Source organism: Hyla sarda, unplaced genomic scaffold (genome assembly GCF_029499605.1).
Source record: "Hyla sarda isolate aHylSar1 unplaced genomic scaffold, aHylSar1.hap1 scaffold_68, whole genome shotgun sequence".
NCBI classification, from domain to species: Eukaryota; Metazoa; Chordata; class Amphibia; order Anura; family Hylidae; genus Hyla; species Hyla sarda.
The window spans coordinates 110,674-123,425 of NW_026610697.1; the positions used below are offsets into that span (position 1 = coordinate 110,674).

The window sequence follows — 12,752 nt, forward strand, 5'->3', positions numbered from 1 at the left end:
CACCGGATCTGTCACCTTAAATGTCCCCGGCTTGATACTAGTAGAATAAAGGAAAGCAACTTGTATGGACGTGAAGGTAAACCGAATTAATCCTTGGAAAGTCATATCGTGACCGGTCCACCAAATGGAGATAATCTACATAAAAACAAAACATAAAATTGTTACATATCACATCAAATAACACATACAAGATATATAAAAAGTCGATGTAAAGGGGAATCACATCTCATTTATTAATCATTTTGGGCAGGACCACAAATTCCACATTTACACCCCTCGATTTTAGGCTTCCCAATTCAAATATCCACTTCAGTTCACGTTTCTGTAATAGAGTGATTCTATCGCCCCCCCTGTTTGGTAATGGAATGTGGTCCACCACCATGCACTTCAAATCTGATTCACTGTGTCCTGCTTCCACGAAGTGGCTTTCCACCGGGAGGTCCATGCGCTTTTTTCTAATTGAATAGCGATGTTGATTCAATCTAGTTTTAAAATCATTTTTTGTTTCCCCAACATAAATTAAGTTACAGGGACACCATAGAATGTATATTACAAAGCTGCTCTCACAGGTTAAATAGAACTTTATGGGATACGTCTTACTCGAGTATTTACAGTTGACGCAACGTCTGCATGGATAGCAGCCTTTAGCCTCAACTGTAAGATATTTTTGTCTTGAGCCACTATAGTTGGATGAGTCCGATTTTACTAGGTGGTCTCTCAAATTCTGGGCCCTCCTGTATGACATCAAGGGGGGGTGCACTGAATTCCGCAATATGTGGATAGGTATTCTTAATAATATGCCAGTGTTTTCTTACTGCCCTCGAGATCAATTCTGATGATTCATTATATGTAGTAATGAAAGGTATCCTACTGTTGTTTTTAAATCTGTCCTTGGTATCGCCTTTCTGTTGTACTTTTTGTAATTGATGCGTGATAACCTTAGGTGGATAGTGTAGAAATTGTCTAACCATTTTTGTTGTAGTCTCATTGTATTTCTCTTCCGTATCCGTAATGCGGTTCGCACGCAAGAATTGGCTATAAGGTGACGAAGTTACCATCGGTCTTGGGTGACAAGACTCAAACCTAAGTAATGTATTGCAGTCAGTTGGTTTATTGTAGATATTGGTAGACAGTCTATTGTTTTCTATGGTGACAAGTGTATCCAGAAAGTGAATAGATTTATCAGAGTATGTTAATGTGAATTGTAAATCCCGGTCTATACTATTCAGGTATGTTTGAAACTCCATCAGTTCTTGAGTGCTACCACACCAAAGTAAAAAGATATCATCTATATATCTCCACCACCCCAGGATAAACCTGGAGTGGTGGGATATATAGACATTGTCCTCCTCAAACTGGGCCATAACTATGTTCGCATAAGTGGGCGCCATGTTACTGCCCATGGCAGTCCCACGTAATTGAACATAGTATTGATCATCAAATGTAAAATAGTTGTTATTTAGCACAAATGTTAATAACTCAACAATAAATGTAATTTTGTCCGTGGCAAAACTCAACCTAATCAGGCCCTCCTCCACTGCTCTGATTCCTCTGTTATGTTGAATGGAGGTATATAATGATACTATATCAAAACTAGCCACTATTGCATTGTGGGGGACAGTTAAGGTAGATATCTTAGATAAAAAATCGTCTGTGTCCTGTAGATACGATTTCGTGTGAATAGCCAATGGCCTAAGGATCTTATCTAGAAAAATTGAGATGTTATTTGATAATGACCCCCTGCCCGATACAATGGGTCGGCCCGGAGGATCCTCCAGGCTTTTATGTATCTTGGGCAGGAGGTACAATACAGGTGTTACCGGGTGTTTGGGGATTAAAAAATCTCCCAATTTCTTATCAATGACACATTCATGTAATGCTTTTTGGACAATTTTTTCCACATTTCTAATCATATCCCATTTGGGATCCTTCTGTAAAACCTTATACACCATAGAGTCATCAAGTTGTCTCCGTGCCTCTTTCAAGTACATGCTCTTGTCCATGACCACAACCCCACCACCCTTGTCAGCTGGTTTGATGATGAGGTTGTGGTCATGGACAAGTTCCTGCAAAGCAATGATCTCTTCATGTCTAAGGTTAGGGTGTTTAAGTTTTGTTTGTCTCGATCTGATTAGACCAATTTCCCTCTTGATGCAATCAGAAAAAACAGAAATTGCACTGGATTCCACAGGGGGCTGAAATTCACTAGGCATAGATAGCTCAAACTTATTAAATTCCAATATGCTCTGACCTATTGGAGCAATATCTTGATCATCCACAACTGGAGAGTCCTGGACGGAAAAACTATTGCGTCCAGTAGTCTCCTTGTGAGATATATAGATGATATCTTTTTACTTTGGTGTGGTAGCACTCAAGAACTGATGGAGTTTCAAACATACCTGAATAGTATAGACCGGGATTTACAATTCACATTAACATACTCTGATAAATCTATTCACTTTCTGGATACACTTGTCACCATAGAAAACAATAGACTGTCTACCAATATCTACAATAAACCAACTGACTGCAATACATTACTTAGGTTTGAGTCTTGTCACCCAAGACCGATGGTAACTTCGTCACCTTATAGCCAATTCTTGCGTGCGAACCGCATTACGGATACGGAAGAGAAATACAATGAGACTACAACCAAAATGGTTAGACAATTTCTACACTATCCACCTAAGGTTATCACGCATCAATTACAAAAAGTACAACAGAAAGGCGATACCAAGGACAGATTTAAAAACAACAGTAGGATACCTTTCATTACTACATATAATGAATCATCAGAATTGATCTCGAGGGCAGATAGAAAACACTGGCATATTATTAAGAATACCTATCCACATATTGCGGAATTCAGTGCACCCCCCCTTGATGTCATACAGGAGGGCCCAGAATTTGAGAGACCACCTAGTAAAATCGGACTCATCCAACTATAGTGGCTCAAGACAAAAATATCTTACAGTTGAGGCTAAAGGCTGCTATCCATGCAGACGTTGCGTCAACTGTAAATACATGCAGAAAGGCAGGAATTTTTTACATCCTATCTCGAGTAAGACGTATCCCATAAAATTCTATTTAACCTGTGAGAGCAGCTTTGTAATATACATTCTATGGTGTCCCTGTAACTTAATTTATGTTGGGGAAACAAAAAATGATTTTAAAACTAGATTGAATCAACATCGCTATTCAATTAGAAAAAAGCGCATGGACCTCCCGGTGGAAAGCCACTTCGTGGAAGCAGGACACAGTGAATCAGATTTGAAGTGCATGGTGGTGGACCACATTCCATTACCAAACAGGGGGGGCGATAGAATCACTCTATTACAGAAACGTGAACTGAAGTGGATATTTGAATTGGGAAGCCTAAAATCGAGGGGTGTAAATGTGGAATTTGTGGTCCTGCCCAAAATGATTAATAAATGAGATGTGATTCCCCTTTACATCGACTTTCTATATATCTTGTATGTGTTATTTGATGTGATATGTAACAATTTTATGTTTTGTTTTTATGTAGATTATCTCCATTTGGTGGACCGGTCACGATATGACTTTCCAAGGATTAATTCGGTTTACCTTCACGTCCATACAAGTTGCTTTCCTTTATTCTACTAGTATCAAGCCGGGGACATTTAAGGTGACAGATCCGGTGTGTGATTTCTTGCATGTGGGCAAAATAGAGTACTTCTCCCATACAGCAGGGACAAGTGTTGGATTGACTATCTGGATCGACACCAGAACAGTTTCTGTCTGGGGTGATCCAGGGGTCACTACTTGGATGACGTCCGTTGCCACGGACGTTATCCTGGACACGGCACATTGGTCCCATAAATTGGGAGATTGCTGTACTCTTGCCCTTGTAGACATGAATGGTTGCTTGGGATCATGTCAACAATGCCCCCGTGCTTATGTACAAATATAGGATACATGTCCCGATATGTTCGCCAGTGAATGTAATTGAAACTATAAGAAAACAATATGAATTACTTTACCTTACTTTGCCCCACACTAAGATGGCGAACGGGAAGCCTGTGGACACTTTGAGCATGCGCAAGCTCTTCTCATCAGTAGTTGGAGAGTGTAACTATGGACGCTATACAAAACGGAAGTGACGCACATGTCACCGGAAACAGACGCATTATGTTTACAAGGCGGCCCACGGCGTCCCACGCTGGAGACGGCAGGATGTATTGGAAAGGAATCGTGACCGGAAACCCCTGGAGATGAATAACACAAGCACTTGCACTTTTCACTGAGGTGGGATGTATATACCACATATTACGAATCGGACATTTGAAAGCACTGATAATGTATATATAATTATGTACATATGCTACTTTATGATAATATGCACTTTATTCATGTATTTTGTACTTTGATTGATTTGTTTACATATGTAAATTCACTGTTGATGATGTCATTCTATTTCCTGTGGGCGGTGTATAAAGCCCAGCACTTATCACACATTTGTACTTGAAAAAGCCAGCGTGAGGCTGGTGAAACGTTGTCCATTGGAATACACTATGGAATACATTTTGCACCGTGATTTTCAAGTTGTGGTGGCTGCATCTATTTGTATTTTATGGATTGAGGAACCGGCGACCGAGGCTCCAAGTATGCTTGCACCCCGTTCAAAACTACCTATCTTTCTTGATGTGCTGTTCATATTTGGACTTTATCTATCTATCTATCTATCTATCTCATATCTATCTATCTCATATCTCATATTTATCTCCTACCTAAACAATTGATGTATGGGGGGGGGGGGGGGGGCCCAGGCAGGTTCTTTGCACAGGGGCCCTATGCTGTCTGTGTCCGCCCCCGGCCTTACCATGTGACCTATGACCTCTACACTGTGCAAAGTCTCCTGAGTTTTGGAGTTACAGTGCAGGAGATATAAGCTGCCGCTGCCCCATTGTCTCCCCCATCCCCGGTTTTATAATTACCTGTTCCCGGGGTCCGCGCTATTTCTGGCTCCTGCGGCGTCCTGCGCTGTTCCTGTGCGCTGCGCAATGACGAGTGACGTACTCAACAGGACTTCACCGTCAGTGCGCAAAGGGACAGCTCAGGACGCCGCCGGAGCCAGAAGTAGCACAGACCCCGGGAACAGGTAATTATAAAACCAGGGATGGGGGAGGCAATGGGGCAGCGGCGGTGGTTGGACTCAGGACAGGCAGGGGGAGAGAAGCAGGTGGCGGCGGTGGTCTCTGGCCCTGCAAAATCCGCCACAAATCATTGATTTAAAATACGGAATATCGGTATAAGTTATCAGCTATCGGCCTCAACGTTCACAGATTATCAGTATCGGCCCTTAAAAATCAATATCGGTCGATTCCTAGTACATACAACTAATACAACAACGAGAGAGGAACCGAAGACTTCCACATCCGCAGCAACTTACTCTGGTAAGACGTAGGGATCCGTTTCGTTATATCTGGGTAAAAACTAGACAGGCCACGCATGCAAAAGTTGTCTGTGGAACATGCCAGCGCATCAGCAGATCGGCGGCGGCGGCAGGCAGAGAAAAGAAAAGAAAAAAACAGTCTGCGGTGAAAGGAAGTGATAATCATGGCAGCCGGGGGGGGGGGAACCACCCCCGCACCAACCAAAACCGGAAAAACCGTGGGGATAAAAGAAGAAGGGCACAAAATGATGCGGGATACCAGGCAGAGACATGGAGAGGTGCCAACAGCTATTGTAAAACAACAACTTTTTCGGCTGTCCGGACATGCTGGGAGTTGTAGTTTTGCAATGGCTGGATATGTAACAATAACGCACAGTTATTATCAATCCTTGTTACGATCTCCATCACTTTGGCCACAATTCTTTCTTTCCACATCAATTTTTCCAAAAGAAAAAGAAACAAAAAATTTTGAAAAAAACTAAACTAAACAGAAACATAAACGGGGAAAAGTGCAAAAACGTAAATGTGATGTAAGAAGCTCCGGAGACACATGCGCCTCCTGTGATGTCATCCCCTGGACGGAGACCTGCCCGGCACGTGAGTGTGGGGGAAGAAGCTGGAGGAGACATGTAGGGATACTGGGGGAAACATGTAGGGATGTTGGAGGAGACATGTAGGGATACTGGGGGAAACATGTAGGGATGTAGAGGAGACATGTAGGGATGTTGGAGGAGACATGTAGGGATGTTGGAGGAGACATGTAGGGATGTTGGAGGAGACATGTAGGGATGTTGGAGGAGACATGTAGGGATGTTGGAGGAGACATGTAGGGATACTGGGGGAAACATGTAGGGATGTAGAGGAGACATGTAGGGATGTTGGAGGAGACATGTAGGGATGTTGAAGGAGACATGTAGGGATGTTGGAGGAGACATGTAGGGATGATGGAGGAGACGTGTAGGGATGTAGGAGGAGACGTGTAGGGATGTTGGAGGAGACGTGTAGGGATGTAGGAGGAGACGTGTAGGGATGTTGGAGGAAACGTGTAGGGATGTAGGAGGAGACGGGTAGGGATGTTGGAGGAGACGTGTAGGGATGTTGGAGGAGACGTGTAGGGATACTGGGGGAAACATGTAGGGATGTTGGAGGAGACATGTAGGGATGTTGGAGGAGACATGTAGGGATGTTGGAGGAGACGTGTAGGGATGTTGGAGGAGACGTGTAGGGATGTTGGAGGAGACGTGTAGGGATACTGGGGGAAACATGTAGGGATGTTGGAGCAGACATGTTGGGATGTAGGAGGAGACGTGTAGGGATGTTGGAGGAGACATGTAGGGATGTTGGAGGAGACATATAGAGATGTTGGAGGAGACTTGTAGGGATGTTGCAGGAGACATGTAGGGATGTTAGAGGAAACATGTAGGGATGTTGGAGGAGACATGTAGGGATGTTAGAGGAAACCTGTAGGGATGTTGGAGGAGACATGTAGGGATGTAGAGGAGACACGTAGGGATGTTGGAGGAGACATGTAGGGATGTTGGAGGAGACGTGTAGGGATGTTGGAGGAGACATGTAGGGATGTTGGAGGAGACGTGTAGGGATGTAGGAGGAGACATGTAGGGATGTTGGAGGAGACATGTAGGGATGTTGGAGGAGACATGTAGGGATGTTGGAGGAGACATGTAGGGATGTTGGAGGAGACATGTAGGGATGTTGGAGGAGACTTGTAGGGATGTAGAGGAGACATGTAGGGATGTTGGAGGAGACATGTAGGGATGTTGGAGGAGACATGTAGGGATGTTGGAGGAGACATGTAGGGATGTTGGAGGAGACGTGTAGGGATGTTGGAGGAGACGTGTAGGGATGTTGGAGGAGACGTGTAGGGATGTTGGAGGAGACGTGTAGGGATGTTGGAGGAAACAAGTAGGGATGTTGGAGCAGACATGTTGGGATGTAGGAGGAAACGTGTAGGGATGTTGGAGGAGACGTGTAGGGATGTTGGAGGAGACATGTCGGGATGTAGGAGGAGACGTGTAGGGATGTTGGAGGAAACACGTAGGGATGTTGGAGGAGACATGTAGGGATGTTGGAGGAGACATGTAGGGATGTTGGAGGAGACACGTAGGGATGTTGGAGGAAACACGTAGGGATGTTGGAGGAGACGTGTAGGGATGTTGGAGGAGACATATAGAGATGTTGGAGGAGACTTGTAGGGATGTAGAGGAGACATGTAGGGATGTTGGAGGAGACATGTAGGGATGTTGGAGGAGACATGTAGGGATGTTGGAGGAGACATGTAGGGATGTTGGAGGAGACGTGTAGGGATGTTGGAGGAGACGTGTAGGGATGTTGGAGGAGACGTGTAGGGATGTTGGAGGAGACGTGTAGGGATGTTGGAGGAAACAAGTAGGGATGTTGGAGCAGACATGTTGGGATGTAGGAGGAAACGTGTAGGGATGTTGGAGGAGACGTGTAGGGATGTTGGAGGAGACATGTCGGGATGTAGGAGGAGACGTGTAGGGATGTTGGAGGAAACACATAGGGATGTTGGAGGAGACATGTAGGGATGTTGGAGGAGACACGTAGGGATGTTGGAGGAAACACGTAGGGATGTTGGAGGAGACATGTAGGGATGTTGGAGGAAACGTGTAGGGATGTTGGAGGAGACATGTAGGGATGTTGGAGGAGACGTGTAGGGATGTTGGAGGAAACGTGTAGGGATGTTGGAGGAGACATGTAGGGATGTTGGAGGAGACATGTAGGGATGTTGGAGGAGACATGTAGGGATGTTGGAGGAGACGTGTAGGGATGTTGGAGGAAACAAGTAGGGATGTTGGAGCAGACGTGTTGGGATGTTGGAGGAGACATGTAGGGATGTTAGAGGAGACATGTAGGGATGTTAGAGGAGACATGTAGGGATGTTAGAGGAGACGTGTAGGGATGTTGGAGGAGACGTGTAGGGATGTTGGAGGAGACGTGTAGGGATGTTGGAAGAGACATGTATAGATGTTGGAGGAGACATGCAGGGTTGTTGGAGGAGACTTGTAGGGATGTTGGAGGAGACATGTAGGGATGTTGGAGGAGACATGTAGGGATGTTAGAGGAAACATGTAGGGATGTTGGAGGAGACATGTAGGGATGTTGGAGGAGACATGTAGGGATGTTGGAGGAGACATGTAGGGATGTAGAGGAGACACGTAGGGATGTTGGAGGAGACATGTAGGGATGTTAGAGGAAACATGTAGGGATGTTGGAGGAGACATGCAGGGATGTTGGAGGAAACAAGTAGGGATGTTGGAGGAGACATGTAGGGATGTAGAGGAGACACGTAGGGATGTTGGAGGAGACATGCAGGGATGTTGGAGGAGACGTGTAGGGATGTTGGAGGAGACATGTAGGGATGTTGGAGGAGACATGTAGGGATGTTGGAGGAGACATGTAGGGATGTAGAGGAGACACGTAGGGATGTTGGAGGAGACATGTAGGGATGTTGGAGGAGACATGTAGGGATGTAGAGGAGACATGTAGGGATGTTGGAGGAGACATGTAGGGATGTAGAGGAGACATGTAGGGATGTTGGAGGAGACATGTAGGGATGTAGAGGAGACATGTAGGGATGTTGGAGGAGACATGCAGGGATGTTGGAGGAAACAAGTAGGGATGTTGGAGGAGACATGTAGGAATGTTGGAGGAGACATGTAGGGATGTTGGAGGAGACATGCAGGGATGTTGGAGGAAACACGTAGGGATGTTGGAGGAGAAATGGAGTATTATAAAGAGACATGGGATACTATGAGACCACACATGGGAGGGTGCTATAAGCGCAGGTGGAGTGGCACGCGGTTTTCATGCAGTTGTATGACATCATGAATTATGTGCACATACCTGCAGGAAACTGCTTATTCCTGCGGGGGGAGCGCGGCTGCCTCTGGTACGGGTCACTGGCTCCATATAGGTGTGCGGTCCCCATGCTGAGCAGGATGGTCTTCTGGATGTAATCCACCACAGCCAGCCCCATACCGTTCCCAAAGGCGACTCTGAAAGAGCGGAAAGGGGCAGGAACACAATAATACACGAATCACCCGAGAACCCTGGGGAATATCAGGTTATAGATGGTGTATAGTCATTACATTATACAAATATGTGCATGTTTATATCCATAGATATGTATGTATGAGTATATATGTATGAAGATGTATATATCTATGTGTATGTATGAGGATGTATGTATGAAGATGTATATATCTATGGGTATGTATGAGGATATATGTATGAAGATGTATATATCTATGTGTATGTATGAGTATATATGTATGAAGATGTATATATCTATGGGTGTGTACGAGTATATATGTATGAAGATGTATATATCTATGGGTGTGTACGAGTATATATGTATGAAGATGTATATATCTATGTGTATGTATGAGGATATATGTATGAAGATGTATATATCTATGTGTATGTATGAGTATATATGTATGAAGATGTATATATCTATGGGTGTGTACGAGTATATATGTATGAAGATGTATATATCTATGGGTGTGTACGAGTATATATGTATGAAGATGTATATATCTATGTGTATGTATGAGTATATATGTATGAAGATGTATATATCTATGGGTGTGTATGAGGATATATGTATGAAGATGTATATATCTATGGGTGTGTATGAGGATATATGTATGAAGATGTATATATCTATGGGTGTGTATGAGGATATATGTATGAAGATGTATATATCTATGGGTGTGTACGAGTATATATGTATGAAGATGTATATATCTATGTGTATGTATGAGGATATATGTATGAAGATGTATATATCTATGTGTATGTATGAGTATATATGTATGAAGATGTATATATCTATGGGTGTGTATGAGGATATATGTATGAAGATGTATATATCTATGGGTGTGTATGAGGATATATGTATGAAGATGTATATATCTATGGGTGTGTATGAGGATATATGTATGAAGATGTATATATCTATGGGTGTGTACGAGTATATATGTATGAAGATGTATATATCTATGGGTGTGTACGAGTATATATGTATGAAGATGTATACTGTATACATATATATAATTTGTGTATTATGTGCATAACCCAGACTATAAACATGGATGTTCGGCTGAGCTGAGTGTGCATACTTATGAGGGTGATCACATGACTAGAGCAGGTGTGTGTACTCACAGGCCATAGGCAGAGCTGATCGCCAGGCTGGTGATCTGTTGCGGGGGTTCTCCATCCATCCACACCAGCTGCGCCACCAATTCTGTCTGGTATCCGGGCGGCATCCGCACGGGGCGACTCTTCACACTGAGCGGAGGAGGAGAGAAGAACGTGGTCACTACCTGCGTGCTCCGCACTGACTAGAGTCACTGCTTGCTGTCAATGAATAACAAACATATTAGAAGACTCTGATACACTGTGACAACCCTGCAGCTGTGTGAGCAGGATGAGGCCAGGGCCGGTGTATGTCACCTGAGGCGGCGGACGCAGCGCCCGGCGCTCACACGTCTCCTGACGATAATTCAGCCGCACTTCCTGGAAGAACCAGGAGAAAATCATCAGAAGACATCGCGCTAACCTAAAATTACCGAAAATGATTTGTTGTCCCAACAAATTGAGGAGCGCTGAACGCGGTTAATTACGGCGGCGCGGAGTCTTTTGTGAGTGGCGCTGGTGGAATAATACCATAATTGCTCTTCAAATTACAGCTTTCAGGGCATCGCTCGCTGCCAGCGCCGCGCGGTTATTAGGCCACTCTGTGCCGCCTGGTTGTAATGACTGTAATCTCCGCGTATTAGATCCTCGCGCTTCGTGCGGAATTGCTGCCGGTTTGGTCCCAGGCAAGACATCAGTATGCGGCGGCGCAAGACAGAATCTGCGCCATTCCAGCAACACAAGCAGCAAAACAACAAGGCGACCGGTCATCGAAGGGTCACAGCGATAGATACGATACATAGATGACTAGTGATGGCGCTCAATGTCAGGCAGCAGCTGCAAAGGGTTAGTACAACAAATCTGCTCATGGTTTATTATTTACAACACCTGAAGCAGTGCTTCCCAACCAGAGTACCTCCAGCTGTTGCATAACTACAACTCCCAGCATGCAACACAAACAATAACAATGATTCTTTAATGTACAGGCGGCCACAGAAAAGAGATTCCTAAAGTTGCTACACACAATATACACACTTCACTGCTGCACACACAATATACACACTTCACTGCTGCACACACAATATACACACTTCACTGCTGCACACACAATATACACACTTCACTGCTGCACACACAATATACACACTTCACTGCTGCACACACAATATACACACTTCACTGCTGCACACACAATATACACACTTCACTGCTGCACACCCAATATACACACTTCACTGCTGCACACACAATATACACACTTCACTGCTGCACACACAATATACACACTTCACTGCTGCACACACAATATACACACTTCACTGCTGCACACACAATATACACACTTCACTGCTGCACACACAATATACACACTTCACTGCTGCACACCCAATATACACACTTCACTGCTGCACACACAATATACACACTTCACTGCTGCACACCCAATATACACACTTCACTGCTGCACACACAATATACACACTTCACTGCTGCACACACAATATACACACTTCACTGCTGCACACACAATATACACACTTCACTGCTGCACACACAATATACACACTTCACTGCTGCACACACAATATACACACTTCACTGCTGCACACACAATATACACACTTCACTGCTGCACACACAATATACACACTTCACTGCTGCACACCCAATATACACACTTCACTGCTGCACACACAATATACACACTTCACTGCTGCACACCCAATATACACACTTCACTGCTGCACACCCAATATACACACTACACTGCTGCACACACAATATACACACTTCACTGCTGCACACACAATATACACATTTCACTGCTGCACACACAATATACACACTTCACTGCTGCACACACAATATACACACTTCACTGCTGCACACACAATATACACACTTCACTGCTGCACACCCAATATACACACTTCACTGCTGCACACCCAATATACACACTTCACTGCTGCACACACAATATACACACTTCACTGCTGCACACACAATATACACACTTCACTGCTGCACACACAATATACACACTTCACTGCTGCACACACAATATACACACTTCACTGCTGCACACACAATATACACACTTCACTGCTGCACACCCAATATACACACTTCACTGCTGCACACCCAATATACACACTTC

General features: G+C 44.3%; 1 protein-coding gene across 1 annotated transcript in view; it reads right to left on the reverse strand.

Annotated features, from left to right (window-relative positions):
- The window catches only part of STXBP5L (syntaxin binding protein 5L), a 452,679-nt gene that overhangs the window by 103,231 nt on the left and 336,696 nt on the right, over positions 1-12,752 (reverse strand). The window contains 3 exon segments of the mRNA XM_056554342.1: positions 5,411-5,482; positions 9,299-9,450; positions 10,622-10,747. Coding sequence (XP_056410317.1) covers positions 5,411-5,482; positions 9,299-9,450; positions 10,622-10,747 — 350 coding nt within the window.